Source organism: Oncorhynchus tshawytscha, linkage group LG02, assembly GCF_018296145.1.
Source record: "Oncorhynchus tshawytscha isolate Ot180627B linkage group LG02, Otsh_v2.0, whole genome shotgun sequence".
Classification (NCBI taxonomy): Eukaryota; Metazoa; Chordata; class Actinopteri; order Salmoniformes; family Salmonidae; genus Oncorhynchus; species Oncorhynchus tshawytscha.
The window spans coordinates 60,264,511-60,291,761 of NC_056430.1; the positions used below are offsets into that span (position 1 = coordinate 60,264,511).

The 27,251-nt window shown below is 41.2% G+C and overlaps 2 protein-coding genes and 1 long non-coding RNA gene across 7 annotated transcripts in view; all 3 read left to right on the forward strand.

Moving 5' to 3' along the window:
* LOC112265655 overlaps nt 1–20,117 on the forward strand; it is a 33,911-nt gene extending 13,794 nt beyond the window's left edge. Inside the window, exons 6-19 of one of the 2 annotated variants that reach the window (XM_042301864.1) lie at nt 1,168–1,321; nt 1,592–1,728; nt 1,831–1,924; nt 2,227–2,301; nt 4,222–4,371; nt 4,596–4,805; nt 5,092–5,217; nt 5,671–5,823; nt 10,216–10,433; nt 10,659–10,842; nt 11,034–11,192; nt 11,533–11,865; nt 13,460–15,139; nt 18,554–20,117. In XM_042301864.1, coding sequence (XP_042157798.1) covers nt 1,168–1,321; nt 1,592–1,728; nt 1,831–1,924; nt 2,227–2,301; nt 4,222–4,371; nt 4,596–4,805; nt 5,092–5,217; nt 5,671–5,823; nt 10,216–10,433; nt 10,659–10,842; nt 11,034–11,192; nt 11,533–11,865; nt 13,460–15,115 — 3,649 coding nt within the window. In that variant the 3' untranslated portion in view covers nt 15,116–15,139; nt 18,554–20,117. The remainder of the gene's footprint in view (nt 1–1,167; nt 1,322–1,591; nt 1,729–1,830; nt 1,925–2,226; nt 2,302–4,221; nt 4,372–4,595; nt 4,806–5,091; nt 5,218–5,670; nt 5,824–10,215; nt 10,434–10,658; nt 10,843–11,033; nt 11,193–11,532; nt 11,866–13,459; nt 15,140–18,553) is intronic. The other variant, XM_042301869.1, reaches the window with a different exon arrangement.
* The window catches only part of LOC112222972, a 266,640-nt gene that overhangs the window by 99,860 nt on the left and 139,529 nt on the right, over nt 1–27,251 (forward strand). The gene's annotated exons all lie outside the window — the stretch shown is intronic.
* Nucleotides 20,785–27,251, forward strand: part of LOC112265631 (signal-induced proliferation-associated 1-like protein 2) — a 97,039-nt gene continuing 90,572 nt past the window's right edge. For all 4 annotated transcript variants that reach the window (XM_024443149.2, XM_024443156.2, XM_024443172.2 and 1 more), the window contains exon 1: nt 20,785–20,991. The gene's annotated coding sequence lies outside the window, so the exon portion shown is untranslated. The remainder of the gene's footprint in view (nt 20,992–27,251) is intronic.

The window sequence follows — 27,251 nt, forward strand, 5'->3', positions numbered from 1 at the left end:
CCACATCATAAAACCTCCTCCTCCATGCTTTACAGTGGGAAACATACATGAGAGATCATCCTTTCACCCACACCACGTCTCACAAAGACACGGTGGTTGGAACCAAAAATCTCCAATTTGGACTCCAGACCAAAGGACACATTTCTAGCCGTCTAATGTCCGTTGCTCGTGTCTCTTGGCCCAAGCAAATCTCTTCTTCTTATTGGTGTGCTTTAGTAGTGGTTTCTTTGCAGAAATTCAACCATAATGGCCTGATTCACAAAGCCTGATTCACACAGATGTGCCTGTTACTTGAACTCTGAAGCATTTATTTGGGGTGCAATTTCTGAGGCTGGTAATTCTAATGAACTTATCCTCTGCAGCAGAAGTAACTCGGAGTCTTCCATTCCTGTGGCGGACCTCATCAGAGCCAGTTTCATCATAGCGCTTAATGGTTTTTGCAACTGCACTTGAAGAAACTTTCAAAGTTCTTGAAATGTTCCGTGTTGACTGACCTTCATGTCTTAAAGTAATGATGGACTGTCGTTTCTCTTTGCTTATTTGAGCTGTTCTTGCCATAATATGGACTTGGTCTTTTACCAAATAAGACCATCTTCTGTATACCCTACCTTGTCACAACACAACTGATTGGCTCAAACACATTAAGAAGGAAAGATATTTCTCAAATTAATTTTTAAGAAGGCACACCTGTTAATTGAAATGCATTCCAGGTGACTACCTCATGAAGCTGGTTGAGAGAATGCCAAGAGTGTGCAAAGCTGTCATCAAGGCAAATGTTGGCTATTTGAAGAACCTCAAATATAAAATATTTTTTAATTTGTTTAACACTTTGGTTACTACATGTTTCCATATATGTTATTTAATCATTTTGATGTCTTCACTATTATTCTACAATGTAGAAAGTAATAAAAATAAAGAAAATCCCTTGAATGAGAGTGTGTTCTAAAACTTTTGACCGGTAGTGTATGTGCTGGATTGGTCTTTTACAGTGAGTTTGTTCTTGCTTTATCATGATTTTGGCCCATTCACTCACATGAACCATTCTATTTCATTACCAATGAAACTAGCACTGAGTGTCAACTGGCCTTACGGATGTGGTAGGGTAGGGTCACTATCATTGATAGAACCAGTGTTACAATAAGTAACCCATAATGTTTTGCCATGCAGGAGCGAGTGGCCAGATTTGCCCACCACCCTTGCCATAGACTTCTCCTGTGATGAACCTGGCCCACTGAGTCAAACCAGAGATCCGGAACATGAGGCCCAGAGGATCATAGGAAAGGACATCAAAGAGGAACAGAACCCTCTCAAAGGGTTCGAGGTCAGCAGATCCATTTTTCAAATAACTAGGAAATTCTTGTTAAAAGTAGTTTAGTAGATAGTTCAAGATATTTCACCCAAATTACAAATAACTTTTAAGGAGTTGATTAAAAACTAATAGGTCATTTTGTAATATGGGGTGTAATTTGGGTGAACTGTTATGAAAAGAGGAACTCATCAGAATAGGTGGTACTTGATACCTCTGTAAAATAGTAGAATTACTCTAATTATATGACCTACTAATGACCTGTGTAATTTCCTTTTCTTTTAGAACATGAAAGACTGTGGGGTCCCCAGGAAGCTGACTGTTAGTCAAGTTGAAGAACAGCCTTCCAAAAGCTATGCCCGAGTCTCCTGTGACACCACCAGCAATGACTTGACTGGAAGACTGTGTGTGGAGAGGCAAAGGTATAGACTTTCATCAGCTTCTTGTTTTTTGAAACCAGATGAAATTGTTGATGACACTTTAAGCAGACCACTAAGTTAACGTAACGTTTTCTTGCTTTGCAGAAAGGACCAGACAACCCATTTGAACACTTGTTTTCCAGGTTGCCAATCAGAACTTGGTATTCAGTTGCAAAATTCTACCACATCTGCTGATAAGGTAGCTATGGACTGATTTCGGGTGTTTCTTGTGGTCTGCTACAACAGTACTAATACTTTAGAGTAAAAATCCAATGGCAATGTCCACGTGATAAACAGGGTGTGTTGATTTTACAGTTAAAGGTTGTAAACATCGAGAGTGAACCCCCAGTGTACAGTAGTTTTCCTTTATTCATAATTGATTGAATTTGGGCCTGGATGCATCCCACTGGGTTAACCAAACATCACTTCCTCCTCTTGTTCTATCTCTTCCTCTCCTGTTTCCTCATTTCCTCTTCCTTTCCTGTTTCTTAATGGTTGAAGACTCTGTCATGGCTGAAAGACAACCTTGCTATGTCAACCCCCAGCCACCACACAGCCAGTCTGAGTGGTCCAGAGGTGATTAAAAACCTGTCAGCTGATATTTACCCGAACACGATCTGCTTAGACATGTCCAAGTACATTTTGTAGCTTTTCATTGCATAATATTCAGTCCTTGCAATGGTACTTATCGGATTCAGAAAGATTTACATTGGGCAATATATACTGAACAAAAATATAAATGTGAAGTGTTGGACTCATGTTTCATTAGCTGAAATAAAAGATCCCAGAATTTTTCCATTTGCACAAAAAACTTATTTCTCAATTTTGGGCACAAACTTGTTTACATCCATGTTAGTGACCATTTCTCCTTTGCCAAGATAATCCATCCACCTGACAGGTGTGGCATATCAAAAAGCTGATTAAACAGCATGATCATTACGTAGGTCCACATTGTTGTAGGGACAATAGAAGACCACTCTAAAGTGTGCAGTTTTGCCACACAACACAATGCCACAGATGTTTCAAGTTTTGAGGGAGAGTGCAACTGGTATGCTGACTGCAAGTATGTCCCCCAGAGCTGTTGCCAGATAATTGAATGTCAATTTCTCTACCATAAGCCACCTCCAATGTTATTTTAGAGAATTTGGCAGTATGTCCAGCCGGCCTCACAACCGCAGACCATGTGTAACCACGCCAACTCAGGACATCCACATCCAGCTTCTTCACCTGTGGGATCATCTAAGACCAGCCACCCGGACAGCTGATGAAACTGTGGGTTTGAACAACCAAAAAAAATTTTGCAAAAACTGTCAGAAACCGTCTCAGGGAAGCTCATCTGCTTGCTCGTCATCCTCACCAGGGTCTTAACCTGACTGCAGCTCGGTGTCGTAACCGACTTCAGTGGGCAAATGCTCACCTTAGATGGCCACTGGCACACTGGAGAAGTGTGTTCTTCATGGATGAATCCTGGTTTCAACTGTACTGGGCAGATGGCAAATAGCGTGTATGGCGTTGTGCGGGTGAGTGGTTTGCTGATGTCAACGTTGTGAACAGAGTGCCCCATGGTGTCGGTGGGGTTATGCGGTTATGCTGTTGACATCAGCAAAAAGCAATAAGCTTTTAATAAGGTTATGCTGTTGACCTCAGCCAAAGCAATAAGCTACGGACAACAAACAAAATTGCATTTTACCGATGGCAATTTGAATGCTATGACGAGATCCTGAGACTCATTGTCGTGCCATTCATCCGACGCCATAACCTCATGTTTCAGCGTTAAAATAAACAGCCCTGTGTCGCAAGGATCTGTACACAATTATTGGAAGCTGCAAATGTCCCAGTTCTTCCATGGCCTGCATACTCACCAGACATGTCATTCATTGAATGTTTGGGAATACGACAGTGTGTTCCAGTTCCCGCCAATATCCAGCAACTTCGCACAGCCATCGAAGAGGAGTGGGACAGCATTCCACGGGCCACAATCAACAGCCTGAACAGCTCTATGCAAAGGAGATGTGTTTTGCTGCATGAGGAAAATGGTGCTCACACCAGATACTGACTGGTTTTCTGATCCATGCCCCTACATTTATTAAAGGGTATCTGTGACCAACAGATCCATATCTGTATTTCCAGTCATGTGAAATCTATAGATTTAGGGCCTAATTAATTAATTTAAATTGAATGACTTCCTTATATGAACTGTAACTTGGTAAAACCTTTGAAATTGTTGCATGCTGCCTTTATATTTTTGTTCAGTATATGTATGATGAGATTTGCAGGGGCTATCAGAGTTGGGGGTCATTAATTCTGGCAAAGGGTTTAAATTGATCTGATAAATCAAGGACACTACTTTCACTATCAGGATTATCCAATTCATTAATATAATTTACAATTCAGAAATGTATAAATGTGACTGTTAAAATGGAAAATATTTTATTTGATCCTACAAAATGATATACTAGACTAGAGCAAACATTAATGTTCATTGCTTTGGGACAGGAAAAGCCAGAGTCAACCCAAGGCCAGCACCAAGATTGTGTGAAGATGGAAGACCTCCTTGGCCAGGTGGAAACGTTATGGGAAGTTCTGAGGAGAAGACTTCATAGAAGCATGATTTATTCAAACAGCTCTGAGAGGCTCAAGTTTGAGGTATTGATTATTTGTGTCTACATACTGGTCTGGGCTTGTATTCATAGTGTCTTAAAGTATGAGTGTTGATATAGGATCAGTTATGTATTTTAGATAATAATTAGTATGATTATATGGATAGGGGGGACCTGACCCTAGATCAGTACTCCTATTCTGAGATGCTCTTTGGTCCCCAGAGGGCAATTTATGCAGCATTGAAGACAAATCCATGCTATCCTTTGTAGAGGGATGACAATCATGAGACAGACAAGGATCGGCTCGAAGGATGCCTTTCAGAATACAGTGCAACCACGGAAAACGTGCAATTCTGGAGCGTCCCAGATGTCAAGGATCTCTCTGAGACATTGGAGGAAAACGACAGAGGAATGCTGACAGAGCTGCTGAGGTGTCTTGACCAGGATGAAAACTTTGATCATTGTGAGGTAGAGCGACAGGTAAGGTTTCAACTTTATCCGTTTACGCGGTTTTCCAATACCGCTTTATTCATGTCCTTTTTGCAACTCTGTTTTCTCAAACCTTCGTAAAAGGAAGGTGGGGGTGTGTTTTTTTTTCTAGATACAGACACTCCCACTAAAACTCCCATTAGACCTCAACAAGACATGGTCACTGGCCTTGCAGGCAAAGCTAACCACACTCCATTTCTATCACCAGATAACTTATTAGATTAATACAACCACAATCTATCAAAATACTGAGTAATTTATTTGACTATCATGGCAGACCCTTACTGGACAAATGGATGACCAAGGGTGCATGGACCACCCTATGGAGGACCTTGGTGGAGCAGTGGAGAAAAGAGGGCATTCCCTCTATCAAAGTCAAGACACCCAAGAACTTATGAGTCAGGTAGGAGTTGATTGAACAGTTTTTTTATTTGGATGTGGTCCTCTGTAGTTGGTAGAGCATGGTTCTTGCAATGCCAGGATAGTGGGTTTGATTCCCAGGACCACCCGTAAGTAAAAAATGCACGATTGACTGTAAATCCGTTTGGACAAAAGTGTCTGCTAAATGGCATATATTATTGTTTTCTGTTGCTTTGAACAAAAAACAGCACAAATTAGCACCCTGTGCTTGTAGAGTTTTGCAAACTGAACAATAGCAACAGAAACAGCATGTTTTTACTAGCATTGACTGGTTGAAGTAGTGTAACCAATCAATGCTCGTAAAATCAGGCTGTTTCTGTTACTATTGTTCAGTTTGCGAAATTCTACAAGCACAAAGTTATTTTTTACCTATTAGATAAAATAAAATCGGTGATGCCCCCTCTCTTCTCTCCTTTCCTCTCCTCTCTTCTACTAGCATTCAACACTGACGCTGCGCATCAACCAGCTCTTGTCCAGGTGTGCAGAGTTCAGCATGGACATTCTGGATACTGAGACAGACATGGCAGTCAGATGTGAGCCCTATAGTTCTGAACTCAAGGGACTGCAGGAGCAACAGGATGAGCTAGAGGTATATGTATATACACAACCAAAAGTTTGAGGTCACTTAGAAATGTCCTTGTTTTTGAAAGAAAAGCAATTTTGTCCATTTAAATAACATCAAATTGCTAAGAAATACAGTGTAGACATTGTTAATAACTATTGTAGCTGGAAACGGCAGATTTTTTATGGAAAATCTACATAGGCATACAGAGGCCCATTATCAGCAAACAACACTCCTGTGTTCCAATGGCATGTTGTGTTAGCTAATCCAAGTTTATCATTTTAAAAGGCTAATTGATCATTAGAAAACCCCTTGCAATTATGTTAGCACAGCTGAAAGCTGTTGTTCTGATTAAAGAAGCAATCAAAAAGGAGGCCAGCATCCCGGAGTCGCCTCTTCACTGTTGACATTGAGACTGGTGTTTTGCTGTTTAATGAAGCTGCCCCCCCAAAATTGCTTTTCTTTAAAAAACAAGGACATTTCTAAGTGACCCCAAGGTTTTGAACAGTTGTGTATACACACACACACACACACACACACACACACACACAATGGCAAGAAGTGTGAACCTGGATTTTTGAAAATGTCCTAAAATTTGATCTGATCTTCATCTAAGTCACAACAATAGACAGTCTGCTTAAACCAACACACAATGGGTTTTCATGTCTTTATTGAACACACCGTGTAAACATTTGTAGTGTAGGGTGGTAAAAGTATGTGAACCCTTGGATTTAATAACTGGTTGACCCTCCTTTGGCAGCAATAAACTCAACCAAATGTTTTCTGTAGTTGTGGAACAGACCTGCACAACGGTCAGAAGGAATTTTGGACTATTCATCTTTACACAACTGTTTCAGTTCAGGAATATTCTTAGGATATCTGGTGTGAACAGCTCTCGAGGTCAGGCCACAGCATTTTAAATCGGGTTGAAGTCAGGACTCTGACTGGGCCACTCCAGAAGGCATATTTTCTTCAATTGAAGCCATCCAGTTGTTGATTTACTCCGGTGTTTTGGATCGTTGTCCTGTTGCATCACCCAACTAATGTTTAGCTTCCATTGGCAGACAGATAACCTTGCATCTCTAGCAAAATGTCTTGATAACCTTGGGAATACATTTTTCCATAAATTATTGCAAGATGTCCAGGTCCTGAGGCAGCAAAGCAGCCCCAAACCATGACGCTCCCTCCACCATACTTTACAGTTTGGATGAGGTTTTGATGTTGGTGTGCTGTGCCTTTTTTTCTACACACATAGTGTTGTGTGTTCCTTCCAAACAATTAAACTTTAGTTTATTCTGTCCACATAATATTTTGCAAGAAGCGCCCTAGAACATCCAGGTGCTCTTTTACGAACTTCAGATGTGCAGCGATGTTTTTTTTGGACAGAGGTGGCTTCTTCCATGGTGTCCTCCCATGAACACCATTCTTATTTAGTGTTTTAAGTATCGTAGACTTGTCAACAGAGATGTTACCATGTCCCAAAGATTTCTGTAAGTCTTTAGCTGACACTGTAGGATTCTTCTTAACCTCATTGAGCATTCTGCGCTGTGCTCTTGCAGTCATCTTTGCAGGACGACCACTCAGGGCTGAAATTCCTCCACTTATAGACAATTTGTCTTACTGTGGACTGATGAACATCAAGGCTTTTAGAGATACTTGTGTAACTGTTTCCAGCTTTATACAAGTCAACCATTCTTAATCTTAGGTCTTCTGAGATCTCTTTTGTTCAAGGCATGTTTCACATCAGGCAGTGCTTCTTGTGAATAGCAAACTAAAGTGTTGTGAGTGTTTTTTACAGGGCAAGGCAGCTCTAACCAACATCTCCAATCTCGTCTCATTGATTGGACTCCAGGTTAGCTGACTCCAATTAGCTTTTGGAAAAGTCATTAGCCTAGGGGTTCACATACTTTCTCCAACCTACACTGTGAATGTTTAAATGATGTATTCAACATAGAAAAGGAAAATACAATCCTTTGTGTGTTATTAGTTTAAGCACACTGTGTTTGTCTATTGTTGTGACTATGATGAACAGCTCAAATAAGCAAAGAGAAACGACAGTCCATTACTTTAAGACATGAAGGTCGGTCAATGCGAAATACGCAAAACAAAGCACTATGATGAACCTGGCTCTCATGAGGACTGCCACAGGAAAGGAAGACCCAGAGTTCCCTCTGCTGCACAGGATGTTCATTAGCTTTACCAGCCTCAGAAATTGCAGCCCAAATAAATGATTCACAATTAAGACACATCAACATCAACTGTTCAGAGGAGACTGCGTGAAAAAAAACAATACTAAAGGACATCAATAATAAGAAGAGATTTGCTTGGGCCAAGAAACTCAAGCAATGGACTGGTGGAAATCTGTCGTTTGGTCTGATGAGTCCAAATTTGAGATTTTTGGTTCCAACCTCCTTGTCTTTGTGAGACGCAGAGTAGGTGAACAGATGATCTCCACATGTGTAGTTCCCACCGTGAAGCATGGAGGAGGAGGTGTGATGGTGCTTTGCTGGTGACACTGTCTGTGATTTATTTAGAATTCAAGGAACACTTAACCAGCATTGCTACCACAGCATTATTCAATGATACACCATCCCATCTGGTTTGGGCTTAGTGGGACTATCATTTGTTTTTCAACAGGATAATGACCCGACCCAACCCACCCCCAGGCTGTGTAAGGGCTATTTGACCAAGGAGAGTGATGGAGTGCTGCATCAGATGACCTGGCCTCCACAATCACCCAACCTAAACCCAATTGAGATGGTTTGGGATGAGTTGGACCATAGAGTGAAGGAAAAGTAGCCAACAAGTTCTCAGCATATGTGGGAACTCCAAGACTGTTGGAAAATCATTCCAGGTGAAGCTGGTTGAGAGAATGGCAAGGGTGTGCAAAGCTGTCATCAAGGCAAAGGATGGCTATTTAAATTATATATATATATTTGGATTTGTTGAACACTTTTTTGGTTACTACATGATTCCATATGTGTTATTTCATAGTTTGTCTTCGCTAATTATTTTACAATGTAAAAAAAAAGTCTAAATAAAGAAAAACCCTTGAATGAGTAGGTGTGTCCAAACTTTTGACTGGTACTGTATCAGATAACAGATGCCGGGAATCAAACCCACTATCCTGGCGTTGCAAGCACCATGCTCTACCAACTGAGCTACAGAGGACCACATCCAAATGAAAAACTGTTCAGTCAACTTCTACCTGACTCACAGGTTCTTGGGTGTCGTCACTTTGATAGAGGGAATGTCCTCTTTTCTACACATATACAGTGGCAAGAAAACGTATGTGAACCCTTTGGAATTACCTGGATTTCTGCATACATTAGTCATAAAATTTGGTCTGATCTTCATCTTTGCCATAATATTGGAAAAGCATTACAGGTGAAGCTGGTTTAGAGAATGCCAAGAGTGTGCAAAGCTGTCATCAATGCAAATGGTGGCTACTTTGAAGAATCTCAAATATATTTTGATTTGTACAACACTTTTTTGGTTACTACATGACTCCATATGTGTTATTCATAGTTTTGATGTCTTCACTATTATTCTACAGTCTACAAAATAGTGTAAATAAAGAACAACCCTTGAATGAGTAGGTGAGTCCAAACCTTTAACTGGTACTGTACTGTACTGTATGTATGTGTGTGTGTGTGTGTATACACACACACACAGTTGAAGTCGGGAGTTTACATACACTTAGGCTGGAGTCATTAAAACTCATTTTTCAACCACTAAACAAATGTCCTGTTAACAAGCTATAGCTTGAGGCATCATACCCAAGAAGACTCGAGGCTGTAATAATAAAAACATGTTTTTACTTTGGGCACTGTGTGTAGACTGATGAGGGGGGAAAAAACAATTTCATCCATTTTAGAGTAAGTCTAACGTAACAAAATGTGGAAAAAGTCAAGGGGTCTGAATACTTTCTGAATGCACTGTATAGTCCACTGTCTTCAGAGATAGTGAATGCTTCCGTTTGCTTTAACTCTCTATTGCATTGTATTCAACTTTTTTTCTTTGAATTGTCAGATCTCATCTCAGATTCATAGACTTTACACTTGTGTTAAAATTCTGAACATCATTAATAAAGGGATAGTTCTCTCAAACTATCCAGCAGATACCTGTCAATAGTGTGTGCTTGGCTATGCAGTCATGGTACATGAGTTCAATCATACTAGCCATGGTAGCCCTCTATAGAATGAGACCTGAAAAAATATAGAGTTTGTTTTCATAGCAGAATGCAACCCTATGTCCATTATCTAGCATAATATTATGACAGACGTTATTATTTCAGGACTCGCTAAATTTGATTGGTTTTGAGCCTCTGTCAGGCTTAAACTCTGATGCAAGAATATTCAAGTCACCTGCAAAAGTGTAATTGTTCCACATAAAACATTCAGTATGATCTTCTTTCAGAGGGACTATCAGGCCATAAAAGAGGAGGTGGAAGAGATGGAGGGACTGGCTTTGCGACTACAGGTCCTCCTACCTGAAATGCCAGGGGCTTTGGGGGAGGACATCCATGTGACCCAGCAAGCTTGGGAGGAGTTGGGCTTGAGCATGGCAGAGAACCAATGCAACCTCCAACAATTTCAGCAACTGCAAGACTTTCTTAGGGCCTACCTGGCCATGATGTGAGCAATTACACATACAGTATGATGTCAAATATTGTTCTTGGTACAGTTGGTTCTTGATACAACTGAAATGTTGTGCCTGTTTTGTCCTGAATAATGCACATGTATATGTTTAGTTCTCATGAATATGCTTATTATGTTTATTGTAATAACCACAATGTGCTTACTGAGCCCCTCCTCTCTCTCTCTTTCTTTCTCTCTCTCTCTCTGATGTCTCCCCTACAGCTCATGGACAGAGGACACACAGACTTGCATTTTCTCAGAGGCTTCAGTCCAGCAGTGGAGATTGGCAGAATCGAGTGTTCCATCTGAGCTGGATCTGAGGATAGAGCAGAAGTTTGACGAGTTTGACAAGCTTGCTGCTGCTGGGCAGAAGATTATCAAGGAACGACATCACTTGGCAGATATTGTGAGTTATTTTACAACAGGGGCCACAAACATATTTTCCCTGTGGACCACAGCCTTTGAAAAGACTGTGATTAACTCAATGATTTGTACTTTCACTTGTTTAAAAAAAAAATGGAACTAGTCTAGTTGCACAAACCCCAATGACCCAACCATTGGAAGAGACAGAAAATATCTGGCAACTGTTTTATACAGATAAAGGAGAGGACTGAGGAACTTCAAAGCATTCTGGGATGGATCCTGGTATACTGGAGGGCACAGAAAGACCAGCTGGGTCGGGAGAGGCCAAGCGATTCAAGAAGAAGTGATGCCCCTCAAGGAGACGCAACCAGATTTTCACAAGGTCAACCCCAGGTAGGATATCCCTGCTACCCCCTATTAAAAGGTATAACAATTATAATTTTTTAAAGGATATCCCTGCTTTCACACCAATATGATATTTATTCCTTATAACAAATTATTTCAGAACAATAACATTGTTCTATTGAAATTAGACATTTAAAGCACTGAACTACATCGCTGTTGTGAAGCTACCGTAATAATGTGTATAGAAGACCAAATGCTTTCTGATGATATTCTACCTGCCCAAATCTTGCTCCTAAGGATCAAGGCTTATTGCACAAAACCTAAAAATATATATTTTTAAATACTTGAAATAGGAGTTATTGAACAAAATCTTTGGTTTTCTTTGCAGAATCTATCCTCTCTGGCAGAACACAAGTCCTCTGAAAGCCTGTCCACAAAGCACAGGCTCATGGTGGCGAGCCAGTTTGAAGGACCACAAAAATCCCAACCAGGGATAGGTCACCATGCAGAAAACTTTGCCAAGCCAGTAAACGTAACACAACACGTCCCTTTGGCTGTGGTAGTCAACTCGCCCAGCATTATCCTTGAAGAGCCCTGTGCTACTGTCACCCCACTGGGCAGCAGCATCAACCTCATCCTCAGTTTTGACCAACAGCCACCAGGGGGCGGTCTGCAACAGGGGCCAGTGGAGCCAAAGCAGGCAGTGGAACCTGTGCATAGGGTGAGTACAGATCACCACATATTCATATCTACATACCACAAGACAACATCAACCAAATTAAAAAGAGAGGATGCAAAGTTTTGGACAACAGTCAGATTTGAATTCTGTTGCTGTTGATGCAATCTCCGTAGACAAACATTGGCAGTAGAATGGCTCGTACTGAAGAGCTCAATGGCTTTCAGTGTGGCACCATCATAGGATGCCACCTTCCAAACAAGTCAGTTTTCAAATTTCTGCCCTGCTAGAGCTGCCCTGGTCAACTGTAAGTGGAACCGTCTAGGCGCAACAACGGCTCAGCCATGGAGTGGTAGGCCCCACAAGCTCACAGAACAGGACCACCGAGTGCGTAAGCGCTGGAAAAATCGTCTCGCCTTGGTTACAACAATTGGTTTCCATGGTCGAGTAGCCACACACAATCACACTTCACCATGTGGCAGTCTGCCAAACAAATCGGAGTTTCGCGGATGCTACCTGCCCTAATGCATAGTGCCAATTGTAAAGTTTGGTAGTGGAGGAATAATGGTCTGGGGCTGTTTTTCATGGTTCAGCCTAGGCCCCTTAGTTACATTGAAGGGAAATCTTAACACTACAGCATACAATGACATTCTAGACGATTGTGTGCTTCCAACTTTGTGGCAACAGTTTGGGGAAGGCACTTTCCAGTTTAAGCATGACAATGCCCCCGGGCACAAAGCGAGGTCCATACAGAAATGGTTTGTTGAGATCGATGTGGAGAAACTTGACTGGCCTGCTCATAGCCCTGAACTCAACCCCATTGAACACCTTTAGGATGAATGCGAGCCAGGCCTAATCGCCCAACATCAGTGCCCAACCTCACTAAAGCTCTTGTGGCTGAATGGTCCCAGCAGCAATGTTCCAATATCTAGTGGAAAGCCTTCCCAGAAGAGTGGAGGCTGTTATAGCAGCAAAGGTGGGGACAAACTCCATATTAATGCCCATGATCTTGAATGAGATGTTTGACGAGCAGGTGTCCACATACTTTTGTACACTGCCATGCAGGGTATTTCAAGGCCGACAAACCTATCCCCACAGCTAATAATATAAAACATCTTGTAGTACCTCAAGATGTTCAGGCACATTTCTATTGTGTTTATCTTTAAAAGCTTTAGATTGGGACTGGGATAGGGAGAGCTGATCCTAATGGCTTAGAGCAGCTATTAGTAAAGGAATGTGGTGTAAGATTTCTGTCCCCCATTCCAGAAGTGGTAGTTCATCAACTTGGCTCACACTCAGTGGATTAGTCATGGTCAAGCCATTGCCACTGCAGCTGGGTATGGGACCACCTCATCTCCATGTGATTTTCATAAGGTTTGCGTAATTTAAGATCCAATTTTGAAGGCTTGCAGCTGAAGTGATGTCTTAAAATAACGTACAGTATTTTTATACAGAATCAACTACATATTTCATAAAGTGTGCACGAGTATCAGAAATTGGTTCTCCGTAAATGCGTAATCTCCGTAATCTAAGATGTCTTTGATCATGGTTGCATAAGCATTTAATTTCAAGGAACATGAAAGTCACCTTTTGCAGAGTTTTGTATTTTAATACATCTAATTATCTTAATCTTTTTCAGGTGAGCACCTATCTGCAAGTCACAGATGGAAGTCCTGTTTTTGAAGACGTGGCATCGTCTCATGTTACTGACACTAGCCACGTGTCAACCACCTTTTCCACAAGCTCAATCAACGCTACTTTCATTCCCCAAGTCAGGACTGTCTTGCTCCCCACCTTACCCAGAACCAGTTCCACCTCTACCTTAAACCTGAAGGGACCGATGAAGAGGAGGAAGAAAATGACACACAGACACACTGTGACTGGAATTGTCGCAATGCCCAAGCCAGAGGGGGTTACTACCGCGCCCACCAATGTCAAACACAGGGCTTACACCTGGCCACTGGAGGATAAGAAGGAATGTCATGCCACACAAGGGAGTCCAGGTAATACAGAACTCCAACTGTATATCAAAAATAATTCTGTGGTGAGTGTCATGGATGGCAGCTCTTCAGGCACGTCAAGCATTCCTACCATCCTGGGGCATTTCTTGCATGGGCCCAGTGAGATGACCATTAGGCAAGACAAGAGCCACTATGGCATTATCCATCTTGGGTCGATGTTGAGTTTTGACCTGCCCAAGGATTGGGGGAAAATCTCACAGATAAGTGCAAAAGACCTCACAACTGAGAAAGTGCCTTTTGAAGCCAATGGGGACCATGCCAGTCCGCCTTTGAATCTGTACAGACCATCAGGCTCAAACACACTCGGTCAGACTCACGTATCGTCCAAAGTAATTGGACAGACTTTTGCCCTCAGTCCAGAGAAGGAAAGGCATCTTGAAGCTGATGGGGACTGTAGACTGTCAGGCTCAAATACACTCAGTCTAACTCAGAAAGTGATTGGGCAGAATTTCACCCTCAGTCCAGGGGAGGAAAGTATATGTGAAACAGGAGACTTTGCTGTTCAAAATGGTTCACCTTTGAATCTATACAAATTGGCAGACTCAAATACACTCAGTCAGACTCACAAAGTGATTGGACATACTTTTGCCCTCAGTCCAAAAGAAGAAAAGAGCTGCGAAGCAGCTAGGCAGGACTCGCAGAAGGTCAGCTCAGAGTCTGTTTCTCTTTTGGTTCAGTGTCTCTCTCTACCTGAGAAAGACAACGTCTATCACGACCTAAGAAGCGCCACAAGGAGTCCTGCCCTTGCTGCTGGACATGGGAACATTTTCTCCAGCACTGTTGGCATCCACCATGAGGATAAGGTCAAGATTTCCATTCCAGTAGCTATTTTGGACTCTAACCAGCAACGCACTGAACCAAACTGCAGCAGCTCGATGATGCATGACCACACCTGCACTGAACCATCACAGAACCACAACTGTTTAAGTGTTCACACTAAGATTCAAGACCTCAATAACCACATATACTTCCCTTCTGCAAAGAGGCAATTCGCTTTCCAAAGTGACCTTCGAGTTGTAGAGATCAAGGGCTTGTCTACTGTGTCTGAAGACTCCACATGGATGGGTGTGCGCAGTTCTGGACGAGTTATTGTGTGCTCTGAGGACAACTGTTGCGTATGCTCCGACAGTCCCACACCTATGATGGTATTGAAAAAAAAAACTTCACCCAAAAGAGAACCAGATCATATTCATCCTGATCATTGGCAGTTTGAGGAGGAGGAAGAGGAGCTGGAGGATATTTGGAATTGCACAGCCCGGGAAAGAGCACCTTGAATTACTGTGGTCCAAAAATCTGAGGTACGTAGATCAACAAAAGTACCCATCTTATAGTTTGGGGTCAATTAGAAATGTCCTTGTTTTTTAAAGAAAAGCACATTTTGTCCATTAAAATAACATCAAATTGATCAGAAATACAGCGTAGACATTGTTCATGTTGTAAATTACTATTGTTGCTGGAAACAGCTGATTTTTTTAATGGAATATCTACGTAGGAGTACAGAGGCCCATTATCAGCAACTGTGTTCCAATGGCACGTTGTGTTAGCTAATCCAAGTTTATAATTTTAAAAGGTAATTATTAGAAAACCCTTTTGCAATTATGTTAGCACAGCTGAAAACTGTTGCTTTGATTAAAGAAGCAATAAAATTAGCCTTCTTTAGACTAGTTGGGTATCTGGAGCATCAGCATTTGTGGATTCGATTACAGGCTCAAAATGGCCAGAAACAAAGAACTTTCTTCTGAAACTCGTCAGTCTATTCTTGTTCTGAGAAATAAAGGTTATTCCATGCAAGAAATTGCCAAGAAACTGAAAATCTTGTACAACGCTGTGTACTACTCCCTTTGCAGAACAGCGCAAACTGGCCCTAACCAGAATAGAAAGAGGAATGGGAGGCCCTGGTGCACAACTGAGAAGGAGGACAAGTACATTAGTGTATCTAGTTTGAGAAACAGACGCCTCACAAGTCCTCAACTGGAAGCTTCATTAAATAGTACCCGCAAAACACCACTCTCAACGTCAACAGTGAAGAGCCAACTCCGGGACGCTGGACTTCTAGGCAGAGTTGCAAAGAAAAAGCCCTATCTCAGACTGGCCAATAAACTCTGCCTAGAAGGCCTGCATCCCGGAGTCGCCTCTTTACTGTTAACGTTGAGACTGGTGTTTTGCGGTTATTATTTTATTGCTTCTTTAAATCAGAACAAAGGGGTTTTCTAATGATCAATTAGCCTTTTTAAATGATAAACTTAGATTAGCTAACACAACGTGCCATTGGAACACAGGAGTGAAGGTTGCTGAAAATGGGCCTCTGTACGCCTATGTGGATATTTCATAAAAGAATCAGCTGTTCCCAGCTACAACAGTCATTTACAACATTAACAACATCTACACTGTATTTCTGATCAATTTGATGTTATTTTAATGACCAAAAAATGTGCTTCTCTTTCAAAAACAAGGACATTTCTAATTGATCATAAACTTTTGAACGGTAGTGTATCTGCACTTTAAAACACACACACACACAAAATGCCTCTGTGTAATATACATACAGTCGTTGCCAAAAGTTGAGAATGACACAAATATTAATTTTCACAAGTCTGCTGCCTCAGTTTGTATGATGGCAATTTGCATATAATCCAGAATGTTATGAAGAGTGATCAGATTAATTGCAAAGTCCCTCTTTGCAATGCAAATGAACTGAATCCCACGAAAAACATTTCCACTGCATTTCAGCCCTGCCACAAAAGGACCAGCTGACATCATGTCAGTGATTCTCTCGTTAACACAGGTGTGAGTGTTGACGAGGACAAGGCTGGAGATCACTCTGTCATGCTGATTGAGTTCGAATAACAGACTGGAAGCTTCAACAGGAGGGTGATGCTTGGAATCATTGTTCTTCCCTGTCAACCATGGTTACCTGCAAGGAAACACGTGCCGTCATCATTGCTTTGCACAAAAAGGGCATCACAGACAAGGATATTGCTGCCAGTAAGATTGCACCTAAATCAACCATTTATCGGATCATCAAGAACTTCAAGGAGAGCGGTTCAATTGTTGTGAAGAAGGCTTCAGGGTGCCCAAGAAAGTCCAGGAACCACTAGGACCGTCTCCTAAAGTTGATTCAGCTGCAGGATCGGGGCACCACCAGTACAGAGCTTGCTCAGGAATGGCAGCAGGCAGGTGTGAGTGCATGCACAGTGAGGCGAAGACTTTTGGAGAATGGCCTGGTGTCAAGAAGGGCAGCAAAGAAGCCACTTCTCTCCAGGAAAAACATCAGGGACAGACTGATATTCTGCAAAAGGTACAGGGATTGGACTGCTGGGGACTGGGGTAAAGTAATTTTCTCTGATGAATCCCCTTTCCGATTGTTTGGTGCATCTGGAAAAAAGCTTGTACGGAGAAGACGAGGTGAGTGCTACCATCAGTGTCATGCCAACAGTAAAGCATCCTGAGACCATTCATGTGTGGGGTTGCTTCTCAGCCAAGGGAGTGGGCTCACTCACAATTTTGCCTAAAACACAGCCATGAATAAAGAATGGTACCAACACACCCTCTGAGAGCAACTTCTCCCAACCATCTAGGAACAGTTTGGTGACAAACAATGCCTTTTCCAGCATGCTGGAGCACCTTGCCATAAGGCAAAAGTGATAACTAAGTGGCTCGGGGAACAAAACATTGATATTTTGGGTCTGTGGCCAGGAACCTCCCCAGACCTTAATCCCATTGAGAATTTGTGGTCAATCCTCAAGCGGCGGGTGGACAAACAAAAACCCACAAATTCTGACAAACTCCAAGCATTGATTATGCAAGAATGGGCTGCCATCAGGCAGGATGTGCCCCAGAAGTTAATTGACAGCATGCCAGGGCGAATTGCAGAGTTCTTGAAAAAGAAGGGTCAACACTGCAAATATTGACTCTTTGCATCAACATCATGTAATTGTCAATAAAAGCCTTTGACACTTATGAAATGCTTGTAATTATACTTCAGTATTCCATAGTAACATCTGACAAAAATATCTAAAGAGACTGAAGCAGCAAACTTTGGAAATGAATGTGTCATTCTCAAAACTTTTTGCCACAACTGTACATTCTTGCATCAATTTTTCTACACACAAACCAACTGATTTCTGAGGTGGCTCTTTTCCACATATGCAAGTTTGAGGTGTGAGTTGGGTAAATGCAATGGATTGTGAATCAAAACACCATCTGATGGATACTCAAAGAAACAACAAAAAATAAATTGATAAGCATTAGCACATAGAAATATTAGGGATTGGGTAGGTCTGATGCATGCATTGATAAGCAGAAATATCAGTTTCTCTTGAGTTTCCTGATCCTAATTCTCATGAAATATGCATACATTTGTACATCAAAAATCATTTTGACCATATGCTGACAGTCAATTGGTTTCATGATGATCAAGAATTCTCATATATTCTCAAATACACACACACACACACACACACACTGCAAAGTGTAGCCTAAGTAAACAAATAAAAGTGATTTAGATTTCAGACTTTTACACTTCAATTTTAAATCGAGTTCTACATGGACACTGCATTAGGAAAAGCTTGTAGTGTATGTGTCTGTTTTAACACAGATATAGCCTGAACATTCTGAGTGAACCATTGTCTGAAATAGATTGAACTGGTTTTGCCTTGAACAATTCAATTTTAATATTTAACGTATTTTCATGATGTTCCTTCTCCCACTAGGTGGTGCCCATGCCACACTGACGCACAGACCAGTGACCAACCAGCCAGAGATTAAAGTGGCCCTAAACATAAAGCGTCTCAGAATAGGAGTGCTGATCTAGGATTAGTTTGCCTTTTAGAACAAAATTAATAAGATAATATGGACAGATCCTAGATCAGCACTCCTACTCTGAGATGCTTTGTGGGATACGGACACAGATCTAGGATCAGCTTATTCTCCCCCTTTTCCAACTTTGACTCCAGATGGACTTTTACTTCACATTGCCTCAGTGACAGAGGATCATCGTGTACAAGCAGCAGAGGTGGAAAAAGTACGCAATTGTCATACCTTAATAGAAAATGACTCAAGTAAAAGTGAAAGTCACCCAGTAGCATATTACTTGAGTAAAAGTCCAAAAGTATTTGGTTTAAAATATACTTAAATGTCAAAAGTATAAACCATTTCAAATTCCTAATAATAAGCAAACCAGACGGCACAATTTGAAAATAAATGTTTTATTTAACAGATAGCCGGGGGCACACTCCAACCCTCAGACATAATTTACAAAGTAAGCATTTGTGTTTAGTGAGTCCGCCAGATCAGAGGCAGTAGGGATGACCAGGGATGTCTTGAAAAGTGTGCAAATTGGACCATTTTCCTGTCAAAATGTAAGAAGTACTTTTGGGTGTCAGGGAAAATGTATGGAATAAAAAGTACATTCTTTTCTTTAGTGTAGTCAAATTAAAAGTTGGCAAAAATATAAATAGTAAAGTACATATACCCCAAAAAACTACTTAAGTAGTATTTAAGCATTTTTACTTAAGTACTTAACACCACTGGCAAGCAGTCTGCAAGAATCTCACTACAGGAGACTGAAAACATCCATACAAGACCAAAGGAGTCATGAATGTATTGTGATGCCACATTGTACAAAATGATTCATGTCTTTTTTTCCTGTGTAATGCTTTGATGGGAATGGTTCTTTAATGCCTTGATGGGAATGGTTCTTTAAAGGAAATTGTTTGGAATTCCCCATATTAAACTCTTAACTGGGATTTCGACTAGGTATCATACTTTAGAAATGCTTTTTAGAAAGTTTTATTTAACCCTTATTTTACCAGGTAAGTTGAACACATTCTCATTTACAGCAACAACCTGGGGAATAGTTACAGGGGAGAGGAGGGGGGGATGAATGAGCCAATTGGAAGCTGGGGATGATTAGGTGGCCATGATGGTATAAGGGCCAGATTGGGAATTTAGCCAGGACATCAAGGTTAACACCCCTACTCTTATGATACGTGCCATGGTATGTTTAGTGACCACAGAGAGTCAGGACACCCGATTAACTTCACATACCAAAGACAGATTTCCACTCAATAATTGATGGATGTCAATGGCCAATGGAGGGCCGAAGCACTATAGTCTTCTTTGTGACTCTTTCCATTGGTTACTGGCTGTTAACACAACTTGAGTGTATATGATACAACATAAAACAATATAATATTACTGTATTGAAGAAATCAGACATGTAGGGTCACAAATAGTGCAATACACTGAACTGAATGGACTTACCCCATTGAATACCATACAAGATGATCAAAATGTATTTGCTCTGTCTCTTTAATGCCACTTGGTGCCTTATTTCTTTCAACAGTGTATGAATTGCATGCAGGGCACATAAAGAAACTGCTATTTTAACCTGCTGTACAGTAGACTATCACTTATCATTTTAATCACTTTTGTAAAAAATAAAAAAAATAAAGCAAAGAATTTGCAGCTTCTTCATATTGAATTGAAGTAGTTTGTCATTAGTTGTAATAGAGAGACCTTTTTCAGGTTATCATGAAGTTCTAGGAGTAGATATTTTAGATGGTCAGGCTCAGATATATTCACTTTATTACTGTTACAAAAAGCATGACAACTTGTAGTCTAATTCGTGGGTCTGCAAACTTCCAGTTGGGGCCAGTAATGGACCATTTAACAGCCTTCATTTATATAGGCTACTTTATGTGGACACAATCTAGGCCATTACATAAGTTCATTGTCGAGCAGCACTGGAAAGATAGTGTCACTACTATTATTTATGCTCATCTTTCATTACTGTATGCTCATTTTTTCTGCATTATTTGTGAATATGTTTCAGTAATTACAAGTGATGATTGACATCTCAGAGAACAAATGAGCATCAACGCCACGGTAGGTCAGCCTATCCCTAAACAAATGACCGCATGGGGGAGGCGGGACTTCTTCCAATTCTGCCAGCGCGACTCAACAGAAACTAGTTGTATTAGACACACAGCTAGGCCTATTGAGTTCATGAATTGTGGGGACGGGGCTTTGTCTAGTTACAATTGCATGAAGTCACTGATAAAAACAGTTTATTCTTCAACTAGGATGTTAAGCCTGCAAGTTAATCGTTTTGGATAAAATGGGATTGGATATCTAGATCTCGTCGGAGGTAAGATATTTTTCATTGAGGTTTTGCTTTTTTTGTTGTAGAAGTAATTCGATTAAAGTAGCCAAACTTATAAGAATAACTAAGGCATAAATTGATTTGAAAAGTGTTCAAATTGTATCATAACCGAATGCTGCTTTATGAGTCGGCCTGACCATCTAAATCTGGTTTCGAATGGTAAAAACAACAGCGAGATCTGAAAAGGGTCTTCGATTCTATTGTGCTGCGAGTTCGCTCTCAACAGCGGGCTCTCTAGCCCAAATGACATTAACTTTTCATTAGAAGCAAAACACCGTTCATAAATTATAAACTGGACTGATATTTTGTAGCCAGAATTGATACGGTTCGTGATTCTACGAATAACTTATTTCCTTTGAGTCCAATTGTGATTGTTTGCAAAACTCACTGCATGTTCTGTTGGAAGAAGTAAAAACAGTGGTGCCTGGAGAAGTGGGTATACAACATTTTGCCAAAATTACACTAATAATTTTGTGAAGAATTCTGAGAAAGTGACATACACACCTAAAATGATAAATCCCAAATTGGTCTTTTGTCAGGACAAGCTGTGCATGTAGGCTTAAGGCGTCCACATACTGCCCATCTGGAACAGTTCGTGCATATATTAAGACATGTTACGTTTGTCTTACGCGAGTTTTTTTCGGCTGTTCGTGCGCACATTTCTTTTCTTGAGGGAACCCGAAGTCGGTAGCCGAAGATAACGCCCCTTCATTAGTGATTGGTCGAAAGTAGGGATTCTTCAATGCATTGTTTGTAATTCAAGGACTAATGGTTTTATGCAGAAAAATGTCATTGAAAAATACTGCACCTAACATCTTATATGTAAAATTGTCCAACTACGATCTCCTTGACAAAAATGTTTAAATTAATTACATTTCTTCAGTTATTTTTCAAGTGAAGGTCTTAAGGGAGTATGCAAGCACCCTCGTTTGGGTTCGCCTAGCCAAAACATGCAGAAGGCTTAAAGGTGTCTGCAATACTTCCCGTCCGAAATAATTACATTTTGTGATGTTTTGGTCTTCAAGCAAGGGTTTCTTCGGCTGTTTGTGTGCACAATTTTTTTTGAGGAAAGCCGAATTTCGGTAGCCAAAGTCTACGCCCCTTTTGTCGGTCATTGGTCAACAGTAGGGATTCTCAAATTAAGTGTTTTTTTTTGTCATTCAAGGATAGACTACATATTTTTTCACTTGAGAAATACTGCACCAAAAAACTTTGTATTTCAAATTGCGAGATTAAGATCTCCTCAGCTAAGAAGTCAAACTCAATGACAGATTTCTTGAGTTATCTAAGATTCATTCTGACGATTTGAGGAAGTGTATGGCTACTGGCTATGGTGCCTCAAGATGGACAAACGGTACATTTCCTGCTTTAATCTTGTTTTAAGCGAAAGTCTTTTTTAAGGGAATATGCGAGCACACTCGTTTGTCTAGGTGCCATCTGAACTGAAGCATGGAAAGCCTTGATAGTTAGCCCTTGATCATGATTCCTTTCCTTTACATTTCACATAAGTCATTGGATGAAGGCGTCATCTGTACACGGGGGAGTTTTGTTATGAGCCCCGACACTCGTTCTGAACTTTTAATATTTTTTATTATTTCACCTTTATTTAACCAGGTAGGCCAATTGAGAACAAGTTCTCATTTACAACTGTGACCTGGCCAAGATAAAGCAAAGCAGTGCAACACAAACAACAACACAGGGTTACACATGGAATAAACAAACATGCAGTAAATAATACAATTGAAAGTTCTATACAAAGTGTGTGCAAATGAGGTAGGATAAGGGGGGTGAAGCAATAAGTAGGCCATAATGGCGAAATAATTACAATATAGCAATTAAACACGAGTGATAGATGTGCAGAAGATGAGTGTGCAAGTAGAGATACTGGGGTGCAGATGAGCAAAATAAATAACAGTATGGGGGATGAGGTAGTTGGATGGGCTATTTACAGATGGGCTATGCACATGTGCTGTGAGCTGCTCTGACAGCTGGTGCTTAAAGTTAGTGAAGGGTATATGAGTCTCCAGCTTCAGTGATTTATTTTTATTTTTTTTTCCCCAAGTTCGTTCCAGTCATTGACAGCAGAGATCTGGAAGGAAAGGCAGCCAAAGTAGGAACAGTGAGATATACCTGCTGGAGCGTGTGCTTCGGGTGGGTGCTGCTTAACATGCATTGATTGTGGTACAGTTTTGGAAGTATAAAGACCTTATCTTTCATATCAGCGAGAAACGTTCAATTGATACGCACCTTTTAAAGGGTTAGTGTTCCCACAAGGCCATATCGCCGTGTTACAGCAAGTGTTTACAGAAGATATACTTGCGACAGAGGGACCACTGTGCTATTTAGCGATCTAACATGCTCCGAACACCTGTGTGTAACAGAAGAAGGCTGCTAGAAACGTCACATTCGCTACAACTGTGATAAAGCTGGTTAAAACACTGTGTATTTTGCGTTTGTGAAATTATTTTGTTGGGATATGAAAGTAAAGCGGTTTATGTTTCTAGGACCGTATTGCAATTAGATGGTGCATTTGGCTGTTTTGGCAGCCAGAGCCAGTCTAACTCTGAAAATAACATAAGGTCCTTTGACCTTTAGGAGTAACGGAAACGTTAGGCTTCTTAAGAGTACATCTTGGGCCTGCTAATAGTAGACCTACTATTGAAACACGTAAATAAGTCTGTCAACTGAGTCAGAAATTCACAGGTTTCAGATTTGCGCCATGTTTCTTTCTCAAGTTTTCGCTCACACTTAAAAAGAAATAATAGAAGATCGAATGTTGTTGTTTTTCTAAGTCTACAAAAATGCGTAAACCACATCAGGGGACAACTTTTGAGATCTGGGACAAATCTAAGACATTTTTTATTTTTGCGTGTAGTTACCCTTTATTTCAAGGGCTCTGGTACCTAACACTGGTTAGTGGTGTTTCTGTAGCACATGAGATGGAGTTTGCAAAACAAATGGCTACTGGATTGATTATAATAATCATGATAATATTTGCAAGTTAGGCATAGGCTACATTGTTGCTAGGTAATGTTTAATTGAGAAGGTTTTTGGGAAAGCCTTTTCATCTACCTGAGGACGTTTAGGCCTGTCATTAGCATTGCTAGATCCCTTTCTACATTTCAAATGGATGTTTCCGTCTCTGATGGTATCCATCCTGGGCATGATATGTATCCTGTGCATTAAGAAGTGAACATAGGCAATGACCACTGAAAAATAAATGGTTATACGCCGTATACTTGCGTATACCCTCCACTACACCACTGAGTATAACTTCTCAAATTGGCTAAGTTTGCTCTACACACCATTTTGTATAGTTTCTAATGAAACTGTCCTAAGTATGTAGGCTGTTGCTAACAATTGTGTTTTGATAGCTTAACAATGATAACATAGTGATATCATCACTATGCTATCAAAATAAGTCTCATACACACATGCGTACATGAGGAGAATTTGTCAACTGTTCTAGCTGGTACCTGTGTAAGGGTTTGGGTTATATTGAAGCCATGTCTGTTTCTTCTACCTAGTGTGGCAGTGCTAACCTTGACAGCTGTTGTCTTCATCAGCCTACAATGCGGTACTTTGGATTTCAGACTTTTGGAGAAACGCCGGCTAAGTACAGCTGCGTATAGCTCGCTGATGTGTTGTGTGTTTGAGATGTCAAACACAATGACTTGTGAAGTGGTTTATCGGTCATGAGAAAACGAATCTGACAGAAATGCTCAACTTTGAAAAAGGAGTGTAGTTTTCTCCAGGATAGACCTTGGTAGTTCAAGAGGCAGCCAAGAATACAGTAGCCTAGATTATCATTCAAACCGAGTTCACAATGCAAAATCATCTCCGTATGCTTGGTCAAGTCAAGATCCCTTTTTGTTTTGGGGACTTAATATTTTGGAAAACCTATGAGGATCCCTACAAAAAATGGCTATGGCAACAAGGGAAGTGCTGTGGTCCTTTGGCTCCCAAAATCCATCCACCCATGAACATGCCTAAAATGCTCATAACTGGCAACCAATACTAGCCTGCATACCCTCCTCATATGGCTAAAATCAATAGCATTTGTATTGCCAAGTGCCTGAGAAGACAAGCTTAAGGGTGATTTGTTTGGCCAGATTAGCTCCTTTTATCTGAATTTGCAAAAGTGCCTGTCAGCACTCAAACCCGCTCAATGGGACTCCAAGTTTCTTTACTGGCGGCAGCTAATTAAAAAGCATAGCTTTTGTTTCCACTCAGTTTTCTAATCCTTTTCCTGGAATGCTGGACAGCTGAGACGAGCCAAGCCCGTTTATAGATGCAGTGTATTCAGTGTATTTTATGTATGCATTAAGGTACCCTTAAGCAGGCCAGGGAAAGTCGTTCCCTCTGCAAGGTGTTCACTGTAGATGAAAGTAATCCACAAATCCCTATCTGCATTCCCCCTTTCCTTCTCCCCACTCTTGATGTTTGAAAACCCAGAGTACTTCTTACTGTAGGGCATTGGAGTGTAATGTTAGCTGGATCTGTTGTTTGCGAGTCGAGTTTCTCTAGTTATCTCCATATTCCCCACCTCTTTGTACTCCTGTCTCTTTGGTTCCCCCGGGGAGGTTAAATAATTAGAGTGTGATCTCATCACCAGCATCCTACATGGTAGGGAAGATCATGTGCATAGTTTGCATGATTATAGATAATTGAGTGAGAGAGAATTAATCCGGATGTGTTTTGTGTTCCTCCAAACAAGGTCAAGAGAGGAAGGACTAAGTGCCATACTCCTGTAGAGTAAACAAGTTATCCTATTGTCCTTCACTTGACCTTTTACTTACCCTGCCCAGTAGTGTACTGCACATATTTCAATTCCTAACCAGGTGTCTGCAACTTTGTGCCGCACACTTTTCTTTCTCTATACAAAAATCCTGTCTGGTGCAGAACAGGAAAATGGCCACTGGCGATAGGTTAGTCTGCACATCGAATCATCCACATGTGTAACCTGAGTGCAGGCCAGCTTGTAGACCTATTTCAATGTGCATGACTAGAAAGTCTACATGATAGTGTTACAGACAAGGGGTTTTAGAACTGGGTAAAAGCATTTTAAAACGGCCTTTATCAGCTCTGTTATGACCCGGTATCAGGTAACAAGGGAATGCATGGACGCAGACTGGGATTAGCGAGCCGGGGCCATCTGTGCGAAGGACAGCGGTAGCCAGGCCTTTTCTTGGTGTCCCCTGCATGGAGTCCGGAAGTGTCTGCTGGAACCCCCGTTGACGTCCTTATGCATCTGGGCCACCCTGGGATCTTTAATGATTTGATTTCACCATGGAGCTGGAGGGAGGAGCTGCCTCCACAATCACCTCCCTTCATTCCCCAATTCTCCATACCACAGGAGAAAGGAGACTGTAGCCAGGCAGGCGCCACTCCTCTGTAAACTCCACAGAGAGTTAAGTTGCAGGTCGATGAAGAAACATCTCCTTCCTCATGATCGCAGCAGAGAGCCCTAAAGAGGTGATGCCAGCTCAGGGAAAGGCATCTCACTTCTGCTCTACTGCTCGCGGTGACATTCAAACGTGAATCACCTGGTCTTAGCACCCTGCTTTGCCAGCCCAGCTAGTCAGTCACAGGGGCCATAGCCCTAGCAGGGTGAAACATGGGATTAACAGGTTTACCATTGCAGACGGCTTTAGTCACTCATCTTGTTTGTGTGTTTCATCTATTATCAGCTGTAATTACTATGCGGCGACTGTGGGCCTGCGTGGTGTCTGGGCTGCCTCCATAAACTGGTCAGGTGACTTAGGTCACAGACCACGGTCAAGGTTTAAGTTCAATTAAGTGGATTGGCTTAATTTAAGTGAAGGAGTTAAAACAATTAAATATTTAAACACTGGGGCAACCTTTTTGATGAACTTTCTACTTTTAGCGTTTCGAAGAATGCAAACATAATTTCTGGTGTGTAATATGTCAGCATTTCTTCATAGCTATGGCTCCGTGGGTCCTTGTAGAAATAACAATGACTTGAATCAACACTACTGCTATTCTAATATACTTCTGTAAGGAAGGATAACATTTAGCCTACTCTTGTGTGGTAACCCCATTCCCAGTCTCTGTAACAGTTTGGAGCCTCTACGCTATCATCTGAAATTCTCTCTAGCCAGCACCACAGACTCCCAAGGGAATGGATCAAGCTGCTGGCAAGGCCTTTCCCAAACATGCAGCCATCTGCCTCGACACCTGACACCATAGCCCACACTGCAATCCATTTCGACTTCTCCTCAGAG